Genomic DNA, 26,932 nt, shown 5'->3' on the forward strand with positions numbered 1-26,932 from the left:
TATCTAGGAGACATGCAAAGCTCATGCAAAACCACTGTAGTCGCACAGCACATACACACATGAAAGAAAACACTCAGTTATACAAAAATAAAGGTACTTTATTTTTGGAACACAATACCACAAAATGCTAGAAGGGTAGCTCTCCAGTAGGAGGTAATACACTAAGGGCCAGGTGTAGCAAAGGTTTTTACCCATTCTGTGTCTATGGGAAAAAGTGTTCGTACATATTGCCCTTAATATATACACTAGTAAACAGTAATGGGGATTAAAAAAATTACACAACAGTGCAAATAGCAATAACCAATGGTGACCCTAGGGGGGGAGCCCAAACCATATTCTAAAAAAATGTAATGCGAACACAAGACCCCCCACCTAGGTAAGTGGAATGTGTAGAGGGGAGCTGGCAATACTAGAAAACCACAGAGTTAAGTAACATAGTATTCACTCTTTCCCCCCCCCCTCAAAACAAGTATGCAGGAGTAAATAAATCACTGGAATTACCACAACCATCCAAAAGGAGGAAAAAGAAGAAAAGACACCCGGACAAGACTGCAAGTATCAAGCGGTGGTTTCCCGAAGAAGGAAGACCTGTGGAGAGAGGGGACCAAGTCCAAGAGTCGCATTGGAGTCGAGTAGGAGCTACTACCCACCCAGCTGTACTTGCAGGAGTTGGTTGACGGTGAGGAAGAACAGGTCAGCACTGCAGCCCTAGAGCCAGAGAAGAGTTTCTGATGGATGCAGAAATGTCCCACGCGGGAATGAAGATTGCAGATGGGTGTCTGTGCAGGAATTCCACTAAAAAGCATTGGCAAATTCGCGGTTAGTGGAAATGTGGTGCTACTGGGGACCAGCAAGGCCCGGTGGGGAAGGAGGGAGGTTGGGGGGGGTGGTGGTGGTAGGCGGGAAGCCAGGGGGAGGGGGTGGAGTTACAGGGAACCCCCAGCAACAGAGGACCCACTGGAGTCTCACTGGATGGGGTCACAGAAATTGCAGAAGGAGCCCATGCCGCACTAGAGAGGGATCCCATGCTGCAGGAGAACCATGCAGAGGGCTATGCGTTGCAGGAAGGAGTGCTGGGGACTGGAGGTACACTTTGCCTGAATATCCGTTGGAGGAGATGCAAACAAGCCTTGGCAGCTACAAGAGATGCAGTGCACTGGGGTGCTGCCCTGCTTTGGAAGGCAAAGGCTTACCTCCACCAAAGTTGGACAGCTGGCAGAGAGGACTAAAAGGACTACTCCAGACCACCACTACCTGTGATGTAGGATCCACGCAGTTCAAGATGAGGGGGAGATCCATGCAGCCAGTCGTCGTTGCAGCAGATGCCTGCGGATGCAGGGGAGTAACTCCTTCCTTCCAAGGGAGATGCCTCTCTTTCTTCTAGTGCACACTGAAGACACGCCACCCTCAGTGAATGCACAGCTGGTGGAAATATTGCAGTTCCTGGCAGGAGCCCTGGAAACAATGTTGCAGAAGAACTTTTCTTCTTGGAAGCTGAGTGTCTGATCATAGAGGGTCCAGTCACAGTTCCAGAGGGCAGAAGTCAAAGTGAAGTTTGCAGATGAATCTGGCAAGCCGAATCGGAGGACCCACCCAAGAGAGAGATCCTAAATAGCCCTAAAAGGGGGATTGGTTACCTAGCAAGGTAAGCACCTATCAGAAGAGGGCTCTAATGTCACCTGCCTGGCCACCCATATGCTCAAAGAGTTCCTTGCCAACCTTGTAAACAAGATAGCAGAACCAAGGGACACTCTAGAGGTGCTTTGAGCACCACCCCTTGGGTGGTGATGGACGAGGGGCTGGGAGGGGGGTGTTTCCCTGAACTGGTTTATGCATGGAGGGCTGGCAGCAGCTTGGGCTGCCCAGAAAGCCCCAGAAGGCTGGTCAAAGGAATGTTGGGGGTCCTATAAGGAGCCCCCAGAGTTCATGGAATTCTACTTCCAATACTGGCAACAAGATTTGAGGTATGATTCCACCATTTTGATACCAAAACATGGGATGTCGACTGCATCCTCCAGGACTCCATGCCTGACTCTTTGTCCTACTGTCGACGAACTCATGCAACCACAGCTGGGTGGGTAGTAGCTCCTGCTCCCCCTGGACTCTTTTGTGACTTCTGGAATTGGTCCCCTTCTTCCACAGGTCTTCCTCTCCAGGAATCTACTTCTGGTTTCTTGCAGTCTTGTTTGGGTGTTGTATTTTCTTCTTTTCCTTCCTTTTGGGTGGTTTGGGGAAAATCTATTAACTTACTCCATTCTTCCTGGTCGCTGGGGGGCACTGTGGTACTTACCTTTGGGGTTTCCTAGTGCCCCCAAGCTCCCCTCTACACATTCCACTTACCTAGGTGGGGGTCCTGTCTTCTCATTCCATTTTTCTTTTTTTAGTATATGGTTTGGGCTCCCATTAGGGTCACTTGCCTATTTGTTATTGCACTGTTTTCCACTGCTATTTATGCCTATTTCTGATTACTAGTGTACATATTTAGTGTGTTTACCCCCTTTTGGAGGGTTGCCTATCTAGTGTTTTTGTACTGTTACTGTAATAAAGCCCCTTTATTTTTTTGTTACGTGGAGTGTCTTCTTCCATGTGTGTAAGTGCTGTGTGACTACAGTGGTATTGCATGAGCTTTGCACGTCTCCTAGATAAGCCGTGGCTGCTCATCCACAGCTACCTCTAGAGGGCCTGGCTTCTAGACACTGCCTGCATTACACTAATAGGGATAACTGGACCTGGTATAAGGTGCAAGTACCTCAGGTACTCACCAGGCCAGACAAAGGCTGATTTGTCATCAATGTTCTTCATAAGTACCACAGCAAGCATGGCCTAAAATACTTCGTGCCTTCGTTTGAATGTGAGCAACTGCCATACTTGACTGTGCCCTTTGGTGCGCGGAGAGCCATTTTGAAATTGAAGTATCACTTTGGAGTTGCCTCGACACAAGTGTGCATGAAGGGCTGTCTTCTTTTCCTGCACAGCAGTACACTGTGGGCGCCTGCCGTGCTGGATGTGAGGAGTCCCACATTTCACCCTACCTTAGACTTGGCTCCCTTTGCACTCTAAACATGGGTAAAGCAAATGCCAAACAATCATGGATAATGCATATTCTCAAAGAAAAGGTGCCAAACAATCAGGAGGGAAGGGCCCTCATGCTGGGGAGCGGGAGGCTCACCTGGAAAATGACAGTGCTCCCCCAGAAGATAGCACTGTTACTAGATATATGCTCATGTCTGTGTACCCTGGGCATTAAAATGTAATCTTTGGCCCAAAGGATGGTTATGAAGGAGCTTCTGGACAAGCATCACGCAAGGCTGGCAACTGCTGAACAGTGCATATCTGACATTGAAGATGGTCATGCGCAGACGGCTAAGGAGGTGAAGGCAATGCATGAGGAGATGTGTGTATTCAACTTAGGAATGAGGACCTGGAAGCGAGGTCTCGAAGAGGCAACGTGTATTACTGGCATTTTGGAATCCATCTTCATGGGGTGCACCGAGGACTATCTGGAGAAACCGCTGCTGGCCTTATTCGGAGCTGAGAAATTCTCTAAGACATTTGTGATCGAATGGTCTCATCGCTCTCTGGCTCCGAAGTATGTGACTGGGGCACCACCTAGACTTATAATTGCTATTTTTTTTTTTATTATGGGGATCAGCTATTATGACTTGCCCTGGAGGCTAAGGAAATAGGGCATGCAGTTGAGAATTATTATTATTATTTTTTTCTCTCCCGGACTTCACTCAGTCAGTTCAAGATGCCAGGAAAAAGTTCCTCTCAAAAAGAAGGTACAGGAGTGGGACTCCTATATCCTATGCTGCAACCTATGCGCTTTCGGGCTGTGTCAAAGGGTAGGACCATGATATTCACGGGTCCCACCAGTGCACTAGCCTCTTTTCAGAAACAGTTGCCACCACGATCAACAGATGCGCTAAGCTCCTGGCTGGATGAGGTATTTTTCTTTCCAGTTACATGGTGTTTTCTAGGATGTGTATTTACTGGAAGTTTGGGTTCTGGTGGTGTTGGTGGTGGGAGGGATTAGGGGAAGCGTGTTGGCAGAAGTACTACTTATATTGTTACTATAGCATATGACTGGGTTACTGTGCAGCTTTGGATTGATTTCAACACACACGACCATCGAGTAGAAATAAGAATGTTACTGCCACTCCACTGAAGCTAGCTTCCTGGATTGTGAGAGGTTTTAGTAATCCTCAAATGCAGACAAATGATAGTTTATATGGACCAACACTGGGTGGATATGATCATGTTATAGGACACACATCCCTTTGGTCCTAGGGCCTACACCAACTCTGGCCACCGCCTTAAGCGTGTGTACATTTTTCTCTTGCTATTCCGCCTTTTCTACGGGTGTTGTGATCCTTATTAGGAAGACAGTCCCATTCCAAAATATCAAAACGATTTCAGATCCAGATGGAAGGTACTTTCTCCTACGGGGAACGTTTATTACCTCCATATTACGCTCATTAATCAATATGGCACAAATGTAGACTCTCCAGAATTCTTAAAGAATGTGTTAAGCATTGTGTGAAATCTGATCTGCGTACTTTTATATGAGGAGGGGACCGCAACCTTGTCTTGAATCTGAAGTTAGACTTCTTTGGTAGTAGACGGGCGGCTCACCAAGGCCTATGAAGCACTTCTTGAAGTCATGCAGCGCTTTGATCTGACAGACCTATATCGTTATCAAAACCGCACGCTCTGTGAATACACTTTCCACTCTTTGAGATGCTGAGCCATGCACTGAAAAGATTTTTGGAGGGGCACTCGGGACTTGTTGGGTTCGCAGAGAGGGGATCTTCCACCTTCCTAGAACATTCTCCACTCCCCAGTCTTACTTCTTCTCGACATTCTCGGCATAGATCATACACATGGCGCCTCCAACCCCAAAACTTGCTGGACTACGCCTTTAGAGAAGAGATTCAACAAGCTATTTAATCTTAGTTGGAGGCTAATAGGGAGTCTGCATCCTCGATTGCTAAACTATGAGAGGCCTTCAAGGCTGTGATAATGGGAGAATCTTTTTCCAAGGGTAATGGGATACCTAGGACGATTGGGGCTTGATTATCCACAATAGATCATGAGTTGAGACAAATGGAGCAGCGTTATGACCACACCCAAGATAGCTCCTCGCTCAGCCTGATGCGCGCTAAACTGCATGAATTCCAAGAGGAAGCAGATGGAGAGTTGCAATTTCTTGGTAAATATAGTCAGGCCCGTAGATTTGGTGAGGGGGATAGACCGGGTCACACCTTAGCAGCCCTGCTTAAACTAGTCGGGCAGCGACGCACATCCCTTGTATGTGCACCTCTCCGGAAACTCTAACGTATGATCCCAATGATTAATAGTAGCCTATGTTACCTTTATACAAGCTCTACGCCTCCAAGATGAAGTCAAATCCCACTGACATCCACTTATACTTAGGCAAGGAGACTCTAGCATGGATGAGCACGGACGATGGGCACACCATTAATCAACCTATTACTTGTGCAGAGAACAAATAAGTTATTAGGTAACAATGTAATGGTAGCACTCCTGGGAGCAATGGATGCCCAGCGGAATTCCATAAGGAGTAAATGGAAGATTGGCCTGGTGCTTTTAGAGGTATATGAAGAAGCTTACCAAGCTCAGGGACTACCGCTAACCACCGATTATCATAACTCTTTTTGGGTGTCACTCGGAATGTCATGTGTATGATGTGGCGATGTCGCATGTAAACTCGCATCGAATACAGACAAGGGAGTAACTTTAAAAAAGACAACAACAAAAAACTCTCAACTATCAACCAACACTCTTGTGGCGCAAAGCAAGTCATTGTGACCCTTGCCAAAAGAGCTCTTTTGTCTCAGCCACCCTAGCATCTATCCATTCATCCTTCCATCCACTTGCTCATATCCACCATTTCACATGTACATTGTCATCCATTCCTTTTTTCATCCATCATTCAGTCTTTCACCATTCTGTCGGTCCATCCATCTCCAAACCTATCCATCATTTCTCTTTCATCCATCTAGCCTTTCAATCATCCATTCATCCTATTGCTCATCCATTCATTAACACTCACTCCATCCTTTCCCTAATCATCCATTTATCGTTTCATCATCCACCCATTCTTTCACTTATCCATTCACCCTGTCATCCTTTCTCCCCCCTTCACTCATCTATTTATTCTTTTACTTATCCACCATTGCATCTATCTCGCATCCATTCATCCTTTCACTCTTCTAGCCATCCTTCTATTTGCCAATCCATCCACCCTTTCACTCATCCATTCTACCTTTCATTACGTCCTTTCTTTCACTCCGCCATCAATCCCTTTGCTCATCCGTACACCCATCCATTCAGCAGGGGGTTCACGAGTCCTGCATGATGCACAGTGCCAGGAGGTGAGGTGACTGTGACATAGCATCGCTGTGTTTTTTTTGCAGTTTATGTAGCGCAAACTCGGCCCAAAACTTTGGAACTCCTTAGACGAGTACCAATAACATTACAAAATGTTGCATTTCCTTTTTTTTTTTAAATTGGATAATGGAGTGATTTAATGATTTGTCCAGAATCACAGGATTTGGAGCCGGCGCCTGGACTTCTATTTAAATACTCCATATTCTGCAAGGCCCAGGGAAGGAGTTTTATCCTCTGGGCTTATCAGCAACAGTGTAGTGCTGAAGCCAAGCACAACACTTGATAATGGCTGCCAGGCCTAGGAGAGGGGGCCCTCATACCGGCACTTCTTTTAAAAATCTGCTTGGCTATAGGGTAAAATGATTCAGAAATCGGTTTGCCTTTTAGAGAAATCCACTTGTCCTAATTACTATCCAAATCTTACTTATCCCAAAACAGACAAGTTCATAGCTTTCTACAAGACCAAAATCATGCCTAGAGCTGCAACAGCTTGAGGTGGTCTTGGGTGTGAAATGGTGCAATTTTAATACATTTGTAATTTATTTTTCAAGTTAGCTCATTTTTAACCCCCTTTACCCTGATACAAAGCTCCTACTGGGAGTGCAGCGCTGGAATGGAGCTACTTTATTAGTATTGGTGGTACAAAGGTAACACAGATCCATGCAGTATGTGCATTACCTCACTCTTATAAAGGAGGTCCAGTGGAACCTGGGACTAAAACATTACAGATAACCTCTGCATATGGGTCATTTACAAAGCAGCTAAATCACATTTTTATCACACAATATGCAATTCAACCTTTTTCAATTGATGAATGTTAATTATTTTCCCTTTCCGTCCAATCTTTCGAAGCCCTGGTTCCCTTGCTAGAGATTCATTTTTTTCTGCTATCTACATTTTTTCTTTTCTTTTTTTTTTTTCCTTCAGTTTATTTCCCGTCTCTTCTTGCTTTTCTCGCTCTCTCATCCTGTTTTCTCCTTCCTATTGTAGTGACAGGCAGAGCACAATGACTTCAAGAGCTGCTGCTTTAAAGCTATTTATCCTAAATATCTCTAGAGAAGAGAGGCCCAGCAGATTGTCTGACAGCCCCATAAACATCTGTTAAGACCGGCACTCTGCAAAGAGGAAGGCACACAAAGCACACTGCAGACACGCCTCATACACATGCACACAAATACAAACTTTTCACATTCACGCACCTCTAACCTGCAGAGACACAGCCTCCTGCAAAGGTACATTAAAACACACACAACCTGCCAAGGCAGACTTACCCTCCTGGCGTGCACACACATCTAACCTGCAGAGACAGTCTCCTGCAGATGAACATTAAAAGAAACCGGTTCCTCTGCTTGACCTGCTCTGGCCTGGCGGGCTCAAATATGTGCACGCATAGACACTCCACACAGGCACACAACTTGCAGACACACCACCTCTGCAGCACACAGTGCCATAAACAGAGCAATGCACACTGTAAACAGTTGCAGGGCATGTAAAGGTCTTCAAAAGAGCAAGATGCAGTCCCAAAGCACCCTCACGGAGCAGAGAACTGGCTAATGCTTGCAGAGCTCAGAGCCAGCATATAAGATCAGATGACGAGTAAGGCCTGCATCAATGAGGCATGATTACTGGAGCGATAACCTGTCTAGAGACCTGTGGATTAGAGAGAGCTCTCATGGAGAATGGCAGGGAGAGGCCTTGGCAGTTTCTAGACAAGTGGGGAGGGATAGTGGGCAAAGCCAGCACTCAATCTATAAATGCAGACAAAAGCAGACCATTCGGACGTACACATCCTTCTGCAGCTGAACCCCAGAAACCTCTCTCAGCCGGTAAAGGAACTGTGCCTGGACACACAGCTGAGAATGCCGTTGTTGCGCAGTAAGGAGATGAAACCTGCTGGAGGGAGTTGCACAGCCTGGCTGAAAGTCTTTGCCTGAGAGAGGTATTGGAGTTCCAGGATGAGCAAAAAGAATGGAGTAGTGTCCAGATAAAATTGTGGGAGGAATGTGGTATCAAAAAGCTATGAGAAATGGTCGCAAGGGGTAGTAGCATTAAAAGTACAATTTTGACTCTGATCGGAACAAACTAGGAATGTGCAAATGAGATGGAAAGGGGATGGGGGCCTTCAAACTGCTCATTGCAGGAGCTTGACAAGCAAGGATGAGGCCACATTGCAAGTGGTTCAACTTCAGTTTCATCTCCATGAACAGTCGCCAAGGCAGCCCGCTTGACGACCCTGTTGCATGGCGCCGGATGTGCTGTGGCACAGGGGCCAAAAGCTCCATGAATCCCACTGAACACTGATTATTGCTATATATTGTTATTAAGCAGTCACAAGCACAGTCACCTTGCTGGCACCAGGATCATGATTTCAATGGTCCAGCAGATGCAGTGGCCAAATGCGCTAGTAAACCAACTGAACTCCAATTATTTCTATATTTTAATACTAACAGGCAGTCAGGAGTGTTTTTTTTTTTTTCTTTTCTAAGTTCTTTTGTAAGTATTGCACCCAAAGTATCACATAGCCTAAATTTTCACTGTAATAAAATATGTAACCTATTGGCATTTTCTGTCTTTTACATCTTGTGTTACATTTAGCGCATTTATATGGCACATTTTCATTTTTTTGTACGGTCCTAAAATGCTTCTGAATCTGGACGCATTAATACCTTGGCAAAGGCAATCTCCATTCCATGACATTAGCATTTCAGCAGTTGTAAATACTATATAAATACTTATAACTTACCATATGACATTCCATACCAAGCATTGGCAAAGCCAATTGGTTTAGCCTATGCAAGATCTATCGTGTTTGTCCATGCGGGATAACGTGGACAACGCTGGCTGTCGTACAGCTTTCTTTAAAAAAAAAAATATATATATATATTTTTTTGACATTACCTTCAGTCATTTGCAATATAGCTAAAAAAAGTTTTAGCAAAGCCAATACATTTCATATAGGCAAGACCTACTGGCTTTGCTAATGCCCTCCTAATGTTTTTGCTTAAATTGCACAAATCCTCACAGCTGCAACTTACAACAAAAAACAGCTTATTATGAATCACATTGGCAAAACCGATTGCATTAAACAATCCTTGTGTCTTACAGTGATTTAATTTATAGTTGCTTGTCGGGCAAACTAGACTTCAAAAGTTCATGCCCTGTGACTGAAATCCACATGGCTCGGGCAATATAAATTCCCCACCCTTGCTTATATTCTCTCTTCTTCCCCAGCCCTTCTGTCATCTGCCACTTGCAGATGTTACAGGACTACATACAAGCAAAATGCCTTTCTTGTGAAAATAGCATGCACTTAAGCAGTCGTTCCCTTTTTTTTTTCTTTAACATGTACAAAGAAAACCTCTTCAAACGTTAAGCTGCGGAGCACAGCAAAGCAACTACTTTCTCTCTCTATTGCTACAAAATGCTAATAAACATCCCCCGCACTTGGTGTCCGCTTGTAGGAAACGTAGCTGATGTAACCTTGAAGCATTGGCTACTGATAACTCATTCATTCAGAAGAGGACATTTCTAGCATGGTGTCAGTGACTGGGAATTAGTCACTGTATCCCTTTCGCCCGAGAAGAGCCACCGAGAGAACCACTTTACTGTGAGAAGTGGGTGAAGCAATCTTTCTCCACGGGGCGTCGCTGGCGATCCCCCGGGGGGAAGAGCAACCAGGATTGTGTTTTTTGGGGGTAAAGGCTCTCAGTTCCTGGGCTCAGTGTCCGACGTTCCCGTGCTCCAACCAAAATGTAATGGAAGGCCTCCTGGAACTAATGTTACACTCTCGGTTCAAGGCCAAGGACGTGTGATCATGTGTGACTTTATTTTATTGGCTGATAAGCCAGATCGCAAAATCCACTTAGTCCTCACTACAAACATGCAAGCACTGTGCAAATGATAATTGTAGCCCAACATAGAAAGCAAGACATACACTTGATCCCATCTATATGTATAAACTTGAAAGTTCAATGTTAAAAGCAAAGCAAAAGAGGTGTTCAGACAAGTCCTTCACCTCAACTACTCTGAACAACCTTAAATATAAATCGACCACCCATAACTTAAACACCACTTCAGTCCTCTAAAACACTCATAAAACATATATTGAAAGTACATCGAAGGTAGAAACTTTCAATCTGATATCACTAATCTTAATTGGGGCTCCCGGTTTTATGGTATTTATTTTTTTAACATTGCTTTCTGCACTCATCCATATTTTGTGATTTCCATCTTTATTTAACTGATAAACATGCACTCCTACTTTGATGCTTATCGCGATTTAGCAAATTCAGCAGTCAAATATAGCAAAACACTACACCCACTGGTAAATATGAGCAATTTACTAAAAGTACATTTCAACTTATGCCTGTATTTAAATATATCTTAATCTGTTTTTTGCTCCCCATGCTGTCTATCTGTTTATATGCTGTCTTGCAATTCACAGGGTGAAAAGTCACTCATTAGAAGCACAATTTCCAGTAATTTTCTGCTTTTAAAAATAAATACAGATCGGAAACACATGGTTTTCTGTCTGCATTTATCTGTAAAAGTCAGTAAAAATGGAAAGCTGGGAGCCTCACTTATAATTCATTGCTAAACTAACTATACAACATTTCTACTGTCCTAGATACCCTTCCTCCTATAAAAGCTTCCAAATGTGAGCAAGGCATTAAAATACTCTGATTCAGCAAGAAAACTGCTGAATTTAAATGAATTATTTGTAACCTATTGTGCTGATCTTGCACATTCAAGCCAAGAGGGCACAAATCGCTACAAGATACATGGATAAGACTACGACAGAGCAATCAGGCAAGGCAAAAGTCTGCTTAGCCGAAATGTATTACAGAAACACTGAACAAACGGGAGGCGAGCAGTAACAACCATCTAAGCTGTGGAACCATGGAGATCACAAGCGCAACCCAGGGGCATTTCAACAGCACTTTGAAGATCTATTAGAGTTCTGTGATTCGAAAATCTCCAAAATATGCGAGCCCGGAGTCTTTAACCAGCCCACCATACTCCTCATCTCACAGCTTTCATGGATGCCTGCAATCACATCCTTGAAACCACCAGAGACCATTGAGGTGCTCAAACTAGCAGCCAAAATCAAGTGTACAACTCGCATACGGATCTAAAGTACATTATTTTCACCTCACTCCTAGAAAAAAAAATATAGCTCACAAGAGGAGAGGAGACCGATTTAGGACCACGGAATTAATGCACCTTCTCAATGTCTTGGTCAGTTTATTGCATATGACACAGTTGGCCACACAATTACGTGAATAGGGTAGAGAAAGAGGCAATAATAGTAGGCACTAGTGTTGGGGCCAGCACCAGGCTTCGGCAGTGTGGGCTGTTGCCCCTGCTCTACACTCAGGTCACAAATGTGGGGGACCCACTCCTGTGTGAAGTGCCACACTATTAGTCACTCCACCAGCTCAGCACCGGGGGGGGAGGGGACAGCATATGGAGTATTTTATAATAAAAGTGAGGAACCAAGTACACGTTCAGGCTTCGGCTCAAAGTCCTGTGATTCTGGCCAAATCATTAAATCACCCCCATCTCTAATTTTAAAAAAAAAAAGGTAATACAGCATTTTGTAATGTTACTGGTACTCGTGTAAAATGCTCCAAAGAGTTTGGTCCGAGTTTGTGCTATATAAACTGCAAAACAAAACAAAAAACAAAAGGGAACCGCAATGCTGTGTCACAGTCACTTCATGTCTTTACTCTGTGCATCCTGCATGACTCATGAACTCCCTGCTGAATGGATGGGTGGACGGATGAGCAAAGGGATTGATGCTGAGTGAAAGAATGGATGTAAGTGGATGGATGGATGAGAGAAAGGGTGGATGGATGGACAAACATAAGGATGGCTAGAAAAGTGAAAGGATGAATGGATGTGTGATAGATGTAAGGGTGGATGAGTGAAAGAATGGGTATATGAGTGAAGAGGTGGGTGGGGGATGGAAGAAAGGATGAAAAAGCAAATGGATAGGTGAAAGAATGGGTGAATAATGAAAGGATAAATGGATGATTAGGGAATTAATGAAAGGTTTAGTGAATGGATGGGCAGTATGATGAATGGATGATTGAAAGGCTGGATAGATGAATGAGAAATGATGGCTAGGTTTGAAGATGGATGAATAGGTTTTTATATGGATGGGCACATGGATGGACGGACTGACAATGATGAACGACTGATGGATGAAAGAAGGAATGGATTACAGTGTACATGTGAAATGTGGATATGAGCGAGTGGATGGAAGGATGAATGGATAGATGCTTGGGTGGCTGAGACAAAAGAGCTCTTCTGGCAAGGGTTGCTTTGCTTTGCTTGGTGCCATAAGAGCTTTAGTTGCTAATAGAGGGTATTTTTATTTTTTAGCTACTCCTTGTCTACGTGTGACAGCTCTGTATTTGCTGTGAGTTTACGTGTGGCGCCTACTAACCAGGTTCCCTGGGCCATATCTTTCCCTAAAACTGTTGTGATGCATTGGCACTATTGCCAACACCTTTTGCTGCCACTAGAAGTCCCTAGTAAATGGTACTTGGGTACCCAGGGCATGGGGTACTAAGGGTAGGCCCCCCTCTGGCTATGCATCCAGAAGCACCCAGCACTGCCTTTGCAGGCTGAGTGTTCTGATGTAATCCTACGAAACAAACGCTGCATGACACACAGCCTGTGTGCTCTGTCCACTGTACAGTGCATGCACTACAGGTAAGTCACCCCTCTGGCAGGCCTACTATCCCTAAGACATGGGGTACTATATGATATGCGATGGCATAGATGCATGGGCAATATGCCCCTACTGTGTCCTTGCCAAACCTGGGACATAGTAAGTGAACTGGGCAGCCATTTTACATGCAGGTACTTGACACTGGTCAGTACGAGTTTCACAGCTACATGATGGCTTCCCTGGGTTGTTTGGTATCAAACAGCCTGGAAAGGCAAATCCAAAATTGTACCAGTATTGGATTTATTACAAAATATACCCAGGGGTCACCTTAGAGGTGCTCCCAGCAAAAGCCAACTACCTTGGCGTATTTGCTGGCCAGTCACAGCCAGTCTGCCACCAGCAGACATGATTTTGAATCCCTGGGGTGAGAGATCCTGCCCTCTGGAATTCAGAACGAAGTCCTTACTTGCTGGAGGTGCTAACACCCCCTCACTCAGGAATGTGCACTGCCCTGCTGGTGAGCTTCAAAGGGCATACCGTCCTTGAAAACTGATCCCCAGGCCTGCTGCTAGCAGCAGATGGCTGCCCCTGCTGCAAACCCCCACTTTTGGCATGAGCAACAGCAAGAAAACAGACAAAGGGTAGGAGTTATCCCCAGCTTGCACCACCCTTAAGGTATTGCATGCGAGGTGACCTTCATTTCATTTTCCTCCATCTTGGATGGAAGGAAAATAGCCAATCGGGTATAGGGAAGTGACTTCTGCCCACAGGAAGTGGCCGCTTACTGAGCGTAGCCACCCTAAGGTAGATGACCCATTGGTCCCCACTAGATACCCCACTAAAACACCCATTAAATACAGTATTTAGTGGGCATCGCTAGACCTAGAAATCAGATTCCAAGGACAAAAGAAGACCAACACCAAAAAAGACCCAAGGCTCGAGAACTGAAGTCCTGCTGCACCAAGAAAGGATGCCAAACACTGCTGCAACCAGGGCTCGACAAGCGCTGCTACGGACTTGCTTGGACGTCGCATGGACTCTACAAACTCTGAGAGCACCTCCACTCTGCAACACTAAGGAACCAAAAGATCCAGTGAAGGCCACTTCGCTGACCAAGGAACCGAATGCCACAGCTGGACCAAACTTCATCCGTCTGATCGTGAGGGCAAAACCTACTAGTGTGCCAGGTTTGGTGGCACTGCACCCTCAGTAGCCAGACTGTGCAATAGCCCTAGGTGCTGGTCACCTTGCATTGAACACCCAGAAGGACAGTCCATTCCAGACTGAAAAAGGGCCAGGGGGAATCCCCAGTCGAGGGACTTCAGGAACAACCTGACCTCCCACCAGCGTGCCCCTACTGACCTACAAGCAACCCCCAGTGACCTGCTGCTTCTAAGGGCACCTTTGCGCACAGCTCCTGGCTCACAGATTCGCTCTGCACCGGTCTGCCCTCTGCCCTGCACCAAAGATCCAGCTGTGCCCTAGGGGTCCCCCACCCTTTGCGACCATGACTCCTCAAGGGGACCCACTGGACTTATCTTTAAGTCTGCCTGTGCAGTGCTGTTCCAAGTGGTCCCCCGCAGTGGGCTGGCAACAGCTCCATTGACTTTCTGCAGCTGCTTCCTCTGGAACTGGGAGTCACCTGAACTTCTCCAGCTGGTCCAGGGTATCCATAGACGACCTCAACGTACCTGCTAAAGGAGACACTGGTAAACACATTGTCTGATTTACTGTGAATTTTCCAAGTATTTATCAATTGATTCCTGTTGTGCTTAATTACGCACAAAAAGACTAACTTTAATAAAAATTCCTAACTAAAGTACTTACCTGATCTGGATGATCTTGGTCTTCAAAATGTTATAAAAATCTGAAATATTTTTGTAAATTGGTCTTGAGTTGTTCTTTTGAGTATTGTGATTTATTGATACTGTAAGTACAACAAATTCTTTGCACTCTAAGATTAGACTAACTGCTGACCAAGCTACCCTAAAAATTAGAGCATTAGGTGGTCTAGCTTTTAGCTCTGTAAACCAACGTGTGGTTGCCTGGACCCCTGCACAGTGTGTCTAGCTTTGCACACTACATAGAGGGCCATCCACCTACAAATAGGTAAATATTATCTTAACTATTTATCTACAGGTGTTTCATTATTGAAATATTGAGGAAAGATGACATGTTATAAAAGTACATATAAATTCAAAGTCTGTTTTTATACAACACAACTTTAAATCTCAATATATCATATTCCTTACAGGAATACATAGTAAGGGAATACATGCGTCTATGTATTATTTTAGTCCTACTGTACAAGAGGAATAAAAATGACTCTTTAAAGCTTTAGTCTCTCAACATCACCCTATACCTCTATCAATCTGTCCTCTATCTCTACTCTCTGACTCATCCCAAACCCATTCTACCACTATGATCTCTAGAATAACTCTTCCTAAACTCTTCCCTCCTGGCTCCCCCCCCCCCAAACTACTGCTGTGATCGCCCAAACTACCCTACTAAATTCTCCCTCGTGTAGCTCTCCTCGGACTCTTCCCAAACCTCATTTTACTACTATGATCTCCCTAATCCCTTTCTACAGACTCTTCCCTCCTCAATCTCTCCTTTTCTCCTCCCTAACCTTATCTTATTACTGTGATCTCCCAGTTAACACTTCTGGATTTTTCCCTCTTCTTCCCTCCATTATTCTATTCAGTCCAACTAACACTCGCATGGCCTCTGCTCACATTGTCATTTCTCCCTGTACTAATACTTTCCTCATATTTCCCTATACTAATCAACAACTAATCCTTTTGGGTTTTGGAGTAACGTGCTACTTGCCGAAAAGCACAAGGTAGTAAGTGCTACATAAGTACAATTGCAACTCTCCTGAGGACAAATGTGAATTATATCAGTCATTGTCCCTAATTAATGTGGACAGCAAAATACTTGCCAAAAAACTAGCTAATAGACTGCTTGAGGTCACGAAAAATCTACTTGCCTGCTCGCTATGGAGGATCATGTGTTATCAAGTCTAGCTCCACCCCCCCCCCCCGTTCTGCATGCTACTTTTGGCGATTTGACAAAGAACAGGTGTTCTGTTCAGTGCAAGTGAAGGAGAAATAAAGACACCTTTGAATCTTGTTATCTTGTCACATTTGCTTTGTAGTCAGACAGAGGTCAAAAGTTAGTTTGTCTTCTTACAATTATTTTTCCTTCTGACTGTAGAGTTCCAAGATTTTGTAAGGTGAACTGCCTGACCTGTGATGCAGTGTGTGAAATGAAATGCAGGGGTGGTGTCGGGTTTTTCCTAATGCAAAACATTTAAATAACTAAGGGCCATATGTACGAACACGTTTTCCCATAGATACAGAATGGGCAAAACTGCTTGCTACATCTGGCCCTAAGTCAACTATACAAACATTTCAAAATATATTTCAGTAGTTGTGGAAGCCCATTTTTTGTACTTCTGAGTGATGACAAAATATTTGAATAGGATAAAAACAAAATCAGGGCACTAAACTTGGTGATATGCTAATGATAAATATATTTTCTGTAACCAGAGGTTTTTTTTTTTTTTTTTGTATAGCAGAAATTGGGAACTCGCATATTTGAAGGTGCACTGATCTGTGACAACAAAGAAAAAGTTGAGTTTGTAAAATAAAATATTTGCCAAGGATCACACAATTTGAGACGCTTTTATGGATCAAGTACATTAGTTGGGTCAAGTAGATTATTCAAGTTACTTGACCTGCAGGTCTAGTAACATTTATGATTTGAGGCTTGTGCTTCTATTAATGCCCCTGTAGGTCAGGCCTGACCAATCTGGAGTCATCCGAGGTTGCTCTGTTGCTGATTACCTTGGGTTATTGTTCATCATTACACACCAAATTGGTCTGACTTTAAAAGTGGTAGCCACTTTTTTTGATGCCGCAAAGGCATTCAACACTACCAAATGGATATATTAATTGGAGGTGCAGGAAAGATTTAGACTCGGGAGGGTAATGGTGACTTGGGTTAGACTCATTTACACAGAGTCTCTTGCTAGTGCTAGAGTGCATGCTAATGGCTGAATGTCTATTGTATTTCCCATAGGTAGGGGGCACCCCTGACCCGTCCCCCTATCTCCCATTTTTTTTGCTCTTGTGACTGAGCCTTTGGCTTGCGTCTTTCAAGAGCATCACTGTAGACGTTGCATTAATATTGGATTCGATGTGTGCTGAGGATGCTGTCTTTGAGATTTGAGACCCTAAAGAGAGCCTCAAACCAGTCATCAGTAAGAGAGTGCAATCTGGCCATAAGTCTAGGCTGCGGATCATTTAGACTAAGGCCCTCATTCTGACCTTGGCGGTCTTTTCGCAAGACCGCTGAGTTACCGCCGCGGTGAAGACCGCCGACCGCGGCGGTGTGCCGCTGTGCGCATTCTGACCGCTGGGAGCGTTCCGCCGGAAAACCGCCAGCAGCCACACTGGCGGTCGGCGGGAAAGTGGAGACTGGTCAACCTCCACCGCCACGCCAGCAGAACACCGCCCACAGAATTACGACCCACATTTCTGTGTGGCGGTCTTCTGTTGGCGGTCTTCTGTTGGCGGTCACGTCCCTATGGCTCCCGTCGCCTCCCGGAGGACCTACGCACAAGGTAAGTTGATCGTCCGTGAGGGGAGGGGGTGGGGGGGTGTTGTGTGATGTGGGCGTGCATGGGGGTGTGCGTGTGAGTGTGTAGAGGGGGTGTGTGAGTGCGTGTATGCGGGCGGGGGGTGCTGCTGTGTCTATGGGTAATGTGTGCTGTTCGGCAGGTGCGCATGTCGGCATGTATGTGTGCGGGTATGTGTCCCCGTTGTGTATGTGTGTGTAGGGGGTGTGTATATGTGCATGTTGGGGGTGTGTGCATGTCGGGGTACATGTATGTGCATGTCGGGGTGGGGAGGGGGTTCGTACCACCTCTGGGGGGTGGCAGGGGGGTGGAGGGTGTGGGGGGAGGACTCGGGTGGGTAGTGGGGGGTGGGGGAGACCCCTATCAGTGCCAGGGAAGGAATTCCCTGGCCCCGATAGTGCTTACCGCCATGGTTCGCACGGCGGTTCCCGCCCGCAAGAAACCGCGGCGGTAGGCAGGGTCATTATACCCTTGGCGGTCTTGGGACGACCGCCGGGCCGGAGTGCGCAAACTCCAGCCCCGCGGTCATGACCGCCGCGGCGGTCGGAGTGGAGAAGTAGCGGTCGGTCGCGGCGGGGACCGCCGCGGTCAGAATGCCATTTTTAATACCGCCGGTCTGTTCGCGGTCCGACCGCCGTCTCTCCGCCGACCGCCAGGGTCAGAATGAGGGCCTAAGTCTATTATGGTGCCTTGATGGAGGCCGCAACCCAGCCTACTGTATATTACCTTTTACATTGTTAAACTGGTCCAGTTCGCTACCTACGTATACAATATCATACGGCTATCCCGACTATCCTTTGAGAAAATAACGGTACATATTTGGAAGCACTTACTGATAGGGTGGATCACTGGATTTCCCTTCCCCTGACAAGGAGGATTGCTCTAATGAGACTGGTGGTTTTACCAAAACCGCTGTATATGTTTCAAAATATTCCTATTCCCCTGAATAGAGCCTTCTTTGTCCAACTGAACGCCCTTATGAATAAATTAGCATGGGCCGGGAAACAGCCTATAGTGAGTTGGAATAGGCTGCGCCTTCCATAAGACAGAAGAGGTTTGCAGCACCCCATTTTGAATTTTGAAGTATACTACTTGGTGCACAAATTTGGTTACTACAGTAGAAACGCCACAAAATTATCCCACACCAGTTTAGAAAAGTAGCCAATATTTATCTGAGTAAAACAAGACCAAAACGACAACAATCCAACATACACAAGCAAAGATACGAATTTTCAAAGATTAAATGTTGTATAGCGCATAGAAACACAATAGCTCCTAGCTGTCACAGGGTCTTGACAGAGTTATTCCCGACCGTCTGACGCCACTTACGAGGGAGTGCGGACCCCAGGTACAGTGCCTTGGAAAACAAGGAAACAAAGATGTTGCACGGAATTGGAGAGGTGAGGCTTTGCTGGAGCCAGTGCAGCATCGGTTCCTTACTGCTATCGAGGAAGTGAGATGTTGGTTCCTTACTGCTAGTTAAGGATGGTGAGGAGTCTGTTCGTCATGGTTGCAGGGGAGGTGGTGGGGCATCGGTGGCGAAGTGTTGGTTCTTTACCACAAGGCGGGGTTGATGAATCCAGTAGGTCGAGCCGTCGACTTTGCTGTGTCGCAGTCATACCACGGTGACTGAGTTTGTCAGTTGTCAATCAGTATTTCACTATCAGGACAGGTAAAACACACAAGTACATGTCCTACCTTTTTAAATACACTGCACCGTACACATGGGGTTGCCTTGTGACGAACATGTAGTAAAAGGGAAGGATTGAGCCTGGCAAGTGGGTGCACGTGCCAGATGGAAATGGCAGTCTAAAACTGCGCACACAGACACTGCAGTGGCATGGCTGAGACATGTTTACAGGGCTACTTGTGGGTGGTGCAGTCAGTGTTGCAGGCCCATGAGTAGCATTTGATTACACACATGGTACACTATACTAGGGACTTACTAGTAAATCATATATGCCAATCATGGATAAACCAATCACCAATACAATTTACGTACAGAGCACTTGCACTTTAGCAATGGTCAGCAGTAGGAAAGTGCCTGGAGTCCTAATGCCAGCAAAAACGAAATTCAGCACAGTATCAAAAACGGTCCAGAAGCAAAAAGACTGGGTAAACCCTGCAAAAAGGGCCACTTCCAACACATGCGAGAGGTGCATACGGTCTGCTGCTCTGCCTGGGTGTTGGCAGGCCTGACATCCATGTGTGCTGTCCCGGTGCTCTACTCACTCCATATACAGATAGATCACTATAGGTTACTTAAACTTGCCCTTAGTTTCACGCTGCACTGTGCCCTGAATCGAAATTACATTCATATCCTGGGGGACCCTTTTCAAAACTGCTCAAAACATACTCTGAATATTTGGGAGGCGTCCCTGGCACATTGGTGGACATCCTTGCTTATAATAAGATGTCTTATGAGCCTAGACAGATTATCCCTATATTCTCTGCAGAGCCTGTTGAATGGCCCTTGCTGACTTTTCTAATTTCCAACCCCAATCCAAGTAGACTAATTACTAGGCTCTATGCAGCAGCCATGGAACAGATAGATGATGTCCCATCCTAAGCAAAAGTGCAGTGGTCAGAAGACCTGGGCGTTGAGGTGAATGATCTAAAGTAGCAATATTGCTGTCAACGATCTAACAGTATTTTCTAATGGTAGATTTCAGCTGATCCACTATAAATTCAAACAAAGGGTATATCTGACCCCTATGATCCTGGCCAAGATCAGTCACTCTGACACTTGGTGTCAGCGCTGTGGTGCTTGGGGAGCAGGGTTCCTGCACTTTGCCTGGACCTGTTGGCCGATTGCTGAGTTTTGGCAGCAGGTAATGCATGCAGTTGCTGCTATGTTGGTTCATTGTTTTCAACTGACTTCTGACATGATAGTACTGGGATATGTGAAAAACATTCTGAAAGAATACTGCAAGCTTGTCGCCACTGCAACAATTGTAAGGAAAACGGAAGATGACCATGATGTGGGGCGGGTGGAGGGCTCTGCTTTTTAAAGAATGGCTCCAGGGATATGACTTTAAGAATGGGCTGGGAAGTATGCAGTCACTTTGCCATCTGCTGCAAGGCCAAGAGACTTCTGGGGGCTATTTAGGGCTTATCTGGCCACTGGCTGACACCTGTCTCGCTATATTTCATTTATGCTGAACTGTTCATTTGGTGCATACAGCTGCTGGTTAATGGATTATACTGAGGGGGTGGGCACTGATTTATTGCTTGCAGCTTGGCGAGTGTGATATGTCTGTGCTTCTCTGGGAAATTCCTTGTTAATTACCTGTAAATGTGATTTGTCCTAATTAATTGTCATGATGCATGTGCTACTGTATGATTACTTTTTATTGTACTGCTCTGTACTTATCTGCCGTGAATTAAATACAATTTTTAAAAAACTTGTCTTAATAAATCCATACTGATGCCACTATTGGATTTATTATGACATGCAACCAGAGGGCACCTTAGAGGTGGCTCTGGAAACCCTTCTAGTCCTCTAGAGTGCTGGCTGACTGGTATCAACCAGCCTGCCACCGCAGGCGAGTTTCTGATTCCCCTGCATTCTCCCCCACCCCGCTCATAACCAATATGGACATCAACAGCAGAAAGGCAGACCTACAGTTGAAGAATGTCAGGATCCACAAAGCCAGTACAGAGTGGCACACTGCCCTGTTTTCCCCTCTCATCTGGTCACCAAGACAGAGTGAGTCTCTGACTGCTGCAACCTGGCGCCTCAAAGCACCCCTGCACCAGAGCCCCACAGCCAGAGTCTGAGGGAGACCACTGTCCCAGTGGGGGTCCTGAGACCCTCAAAAGATGAGCCGACACTTAGATTTGGCCAGACTGGCACCCCATTCGCCACCTGCAGCATGTTTCCTTAGGGACCAAGAACCATGAGAGTTTTCAGCTGCGCAACCCCATTGACAAAGCCCTATTTGCACATGCGGCCCCCAGCCCAAGTTTGAGTGCACAATTGTGCCTCTGCATCCCCAAGACCTGAGTACCCCTTTGGGTTCCGCTGGACTGGCCACCCAGTCCCCGCTTGCAGTTCCTTTGCCACAGGACTGTTTCCCTTTGAAATGAACGGGGCACCTAAAGTTGAAATGCACACCTGTTCCCGAAAACCCCTATGCCTCCATGTAGGAAGCTGGCTCTTTGCACGATTTATCTCATTCTGATATGACATAGAGTCCAGGGGGTCGTTTTTTCGGGGGGCGAGGTAGTGTGGGCAGCCTTGGGCTTATCAGAGAGGAGTGTCGGGCATCTGCAAATACACAGAGTTAGTCCAGTATCTTTAGGTATGTTTCCGACACCAGAATACATTTCCGGTAAGTACGTTTTGCAAGCAAAATCAACAGTGCAGTTTTTGAAAGCTGCCATGTTATCCTAAGGAGCAAAAAGCAAATATCGCAAACAAGTACAGTTACGTACGGGACCAATCTCCTGTATTTCTGAGTATTTGGCAAGGGTCAGGAACACACCAACAGGTCACACCGTGCAGCAGTGGGGCAGCCGGATGCAGAGGTGTTGGACGGCATCAGGTGCCCAATGTTAGTCAATGGGGATTGGTCTGGTTGAAAAGAGGCTGCATGTGAGCACTGGTGATGCCGTCAAGGGGAACCAATAAGTGGATTCCAGTCTTTAGATGTCAGGGGATGTGAGGACACCTCAGGTCCTCTTCTCCACGGGCCAGGGGCGATAGGTGCAGAGGTGTCTTGAGGTGTTTGGTTTTCTCAACAGGAGTACTCACAGTTCGGGGTGGGGGGTGTGCAGAGGCTGCAGGCGGCGTTGTTGAGTCCACAGTGGGCAAGTCCAATGTGGGCTTCGTCTGTGGAGGACTGGGGAACCAACCTCTCACTGTTTGTCAACTTCAACTCGGGCTGTGCGGCACCGATGCAGTGGTGCTATCAGGTGTCTGGTTTTAGGCGGTCCCAGGATTTGGAGTCACAACAGCTGCAGGACGAGATGACTTTGGTGCAATTCAGCAGGAGCAGCAGACAGGCCAGCAGGGCTGGGTCAAGGTCAGGTGCTTCTTCCTTTTGCTTTCGCAACTCTTCAGTGTCCTTTTTGGGTCAGCAGGAATCTGATTTCCTCATGCCAGGGGCTCCCCTAACTACTGCATTTAGGGGTGGTTTGGGGAGTCGAGGGTAGTAGCCAATAGGCTACTTAACCCCTGGAGTTACTGCACCCCCTATATGACCATTCCTGTGGAACATGGGCATAACCATTTCCAAGAGTTCCTAAATCTGCCTACACCAAGATGACAGATTTCTTAAAGCACTGCCCCCATCAGGCAGCGCACCTTAGGAGCCGGACTGACCAGAGATGTGGACACGCCTCCTTGAAAACTAAATTTCCTGCCTCTTCAGGTGCCAGATGGGCCTTGGAGCAATGGGGTCGGCAACTCTCCTGTAAGTGAAGCCAGATCTGCATACCATGGAATGCAGATTCACAGGTTATCCTGTTAGGTGGGGTGTGTAAACACCTTGCCCAGAGCAGGCTTCGTCTCTGACTGCCTGAGATCAAAGGCTCTCACTCTAGCGGGGGCAGAATCTTGTCTGATGGTGGCAGGCTGGCTAAAACTATTCATTTCCCACATAGGTGGCTGGTAGGTTTTCAGAGGGAGGGTGGGGGCACCTCTAAGGTGCCCTCTGGGTGCATGCATTAATAAATCCATGACTGGGGTTATTAATACAAGATATTTGATACCAAACATCCCTAGTGTCAGTGAAGCCATCACATAGCTGGGAAACTCGTAGTGACCAGTGTTGAGCACAAAAAGTGCTTCACTGTTCACTCACTATGTCTTAGAATTGATGAAGACATAGCAGGGGCATATCTACTCTTGCAGATATGTCCTCATCTGTAATATAATGGCACCCTGCCTTAGGGCTGTAAGGCCTTCTGTAGGGGTGGTTTCCATATACTGCATGCAGTGTTAGGGGACATGGCACACAGGCTGTGTGTCCTGTCGTGTTTTCACTTTTAGCTGCACAAAGAAACGCAGCCTGCAATGACAGTCTGCATGTGCTAGGTGAGGGGACCCTCAAGTTGGCATAATACATGCTGCAGGCCTTGGGAACCCTCTTAGGTACCCGTTCCATAGGAACTAGGGCTACCATTTACTAGGGACTTACAGGGAGACCAAAGATATTGCCAATTGGGGAACAATTGCACAGTTTTAGGAAAATAGTTTTGGAACTGGGCTCCTGGTTAGCAGGAACCCAGTGCTCTTTCAGTCAAAATTGCATTGAATACTAGGCAAAATGTGAGTATGATAATGTCTAAAAGGCGCACTTTCCTTCACTCCAGAAGTGACCTTTTGGTGCGGCTTTGGACCTTGCCCCATTCTCACCTTAAGTCGAGGAGACAGTCCTGTAAGTCGTTTGTTATGTGACCCTTTGCAATATGTTTATTCCCTACAGGATAACATTACAGCTTGAAGCTCACAGTAAAAGGGAGTTTACAATTTTTAAGTCCCAAAAAAGAAAAAGTACTTACTAGATTAAGATGATCTTGGTGACTAAATTAATATTGAAAATTAGTGTTTATTTTTATAAATTGATGTTGGATTTCTTTGAGTGTCTCGCTTACTGGCTCTGTGTGTACAATAAGTGTTGAACACTATCCTCTGGTAAGCCTAAAGTGCTTACCCTCACTACCACAATAGAGCCTTTGGGATTATTATTTTAATCACTGTAAATGAATAAGGGTTGCCTGTACTATGCATAGTGTACCCCTGCATTTGTTACACTACATAGACAGACAACTTCCTACAACATATGCATGACCCGCCAACGTACTCCAACACTCCAACCATTATATGGAAAGAAGAGCATTGCTATAGGCCATGTGACAAGCTGTCATAAAGCTAACTTTTCTGCACAATGCCAGTATCTAGCATCAAACCCACCTCAATATGTTCAGATGCAACAGCATTCTCTAGTTTAAGCCACAACAACTCTTGTAGCATCTTGCACCATCCCTCCCAACATATGCCAAGACACTCGCTCCATATCAATACATATGTCCGCATGCCCACCCTTCAGTGGCAATCATACACCAGCACACCCTCCTTCATATGTCTACGATACTGTATAATATGGCAACACACCTACCATATATACGTCCATACACTAGCCATCATTTTGTAGTGCACCTACGATCTTAAGTCCACACAACCAGCATCATAGGCCAGGTCTCCCACCATCATATGCCAACACGCCTGCCGTGATAACTCTGCCTTACCTCCTTCCCCCATCATCATAATAGCACCACATCCATAATCCTGTTATAACTGACCCAACATATGACCTCACTCCCACTATTACCAACAACAGAAGTTCTTTCATAGCTGTCAAAAAATTGCACAGCCATGTTTATATACCTGTGAGTATATTTTCATACACCCTCCATTAAATGCCCCACACGAACCACAACCATTGCAAACCAACATCATGTCTGTGCCCCCCCTTTATACAGCCGCATTCATATGCCAACATACCAACCATAGTACATCCATACACAGATTTCCAGCATACTACACCAACGTTGTGCACCCACACCCTACTGTCACTTTGAATGTACTCACATCAAGCAACCGTCTATAAACATATAAACCTAAACAATGAGTCTCTAAACACATCAGCTTATGCTTTCTCATTTAAAAACCAGGCTAGGAGATAATGTTGACTTGCTAAGGAGAGAGTAACTTTGTCACAAAAGATGAAGGTAGTTCTTTATACAAATTGAATTTGTCCTTGTCCTAGTCCAGTGTTGGTTGCACAGAATGCTACGGCTGAAAGTTGCTCTGAGAATGTAATGCACAACTTGTAACTGCAGAGCTTAAGAGTTTTCTTGAGTGAAGTACACAAATTAACAGACTCCAAAGGAGTTGAAAGAAGCCTAGCATTTAATTTTTTTTCATTATGCCTTTGCAGACAGAAAATGGACCCAGAGTTTGCTGACATGATCAATGTCGTAGACCACTGCAAAGTGGAGGAGGTTGATGAGGACAGTGTCTACAGTGTTTTTGTTTCCTACATTGAAATCTATAATAATTACATCTACGATCTCTTGGAGGAAGTGCCCTTTGACCCAATTAAGCCCAAGTAAGTGATATTTTTTTGTTACTCCCGCTTTTCTTTGGAGTCTTGATTCATTGTTAATTTATGACGTAAGTGACACGTTAGCAAGTGAAACGCCCCAGTCTATAGACTTATTGTGTTATTTCATCTTGATGTGTACTGTCTAAAAATATCAACCTTTCCCACACCCCTCAGAGTGTCTGCACTTTGTACCGCCACTTCATCTGTGTTCATCTGCTTCCCACTCTTTCACGTCTCACTTAAAGTATTATGCTAGGCAGTTGCAGGAGAGCTAATGCAAATTGACCCCCAGCAGCTTCAGTCCGGGTAATGATAACTTTCTAAAAGTTACATTTCTCAGACATTTAATAAAAATCCGACTTTATCGTTACATAGGATTTTTATTAACTATAATAGTTTCTGTGAATGGAGTATGAAGCTGGTACAGGTCAAAAGTTATTAGTGTATAAGCTAAGCTTTGACTTTTACTATGTGCCAGCTACAGCCTGACCAGTGACAATGCCTTTTAGGCTACTCGCTGGGGGAAACATGCCGCCCCTAATGTTGCATGTGTTCGACTCTTGAATATTATGCATCCAACCTTGTGGGCAGTAGGATGCGCTTAGGGTTCACCTATTTATATTTAGAATTCGTTTTTCCTGCCTGTTAGAAGGGTAATTTGACAGGTCTGTGCAACAGGATTTAACATACTGTTGTCAGGCTGCACAAGGTAGGTCTTGAAACTGTGTTTACACTGCCACTCTAGTGAGTGGCACTAGAATTGCTGCAATTCAGAAGCAACATTTACCATTCCATGCCAGAGTTATGCCATATTTGAAGGCCTTACAAGAAAGTTAAGTGTACCAATCTGGTCTAAGCTAATTTCAATATGTTTTAGGGTTCAGAGCACATACACTAATTACTAGAAAGCAGTGTCCCTGTGTTAGAGTTCAAGATTACCAGCAGGCGAGTCCCCAAAAAAAGAAAATGGGAATGAACACTCAAAAAAGATTCACTTTGCAACAAATTTAAATTGTGTTGGGTCGAGCACATACTGTTGGTGTGCCCTGTGGCAAACTGGAAGAGGATTAGTGGCGTCCCTAC

At 45.5% G+C, this 26,932-nt stretch overlaps 1 protein-coding gene across 8 annotated transcripts in view; it reads left to right on the plus strand.

Moving 5' to 3' along the window:
* KIF23 (kinesin family member 23) overlaps window positions 1–26,932 on the plus strand; it is a 177,695-nt gene that overhangs the window by 46,810 nt on the left and 103,953 nt on the right. For all 8 annotated transcript variants that reach the window (XM_069222930.1, XM_069222933.1, XM_069222931.1 and 5 more), the window contains exon 7: window positions 25,682–25,852. In XM_069222930.1, the coding sequence (XP_069079031.1) occupies window positions 25,682–25,852 (171 nt within the window). The remainder of the gene's footprint in view (window positions 1–25,681; window positions 25,853–26,932) is intronic.

Source organism: Pleurodeles waltl, chromosome 3_1 (assembly GCF_031143425.1).
Source record: "Pleurodeles waltl isolate 20211129_DDA chromosome 3_1, aPleWal1.hap1.20221129, whole genome shotgun sequence".
NCBI classification, from domain to species: Eukaryota; Metazoa; Chordata; class Amphibia; order Caudata; family Salamandridae; genus Pleurodeles; species Pleurodeles waltl.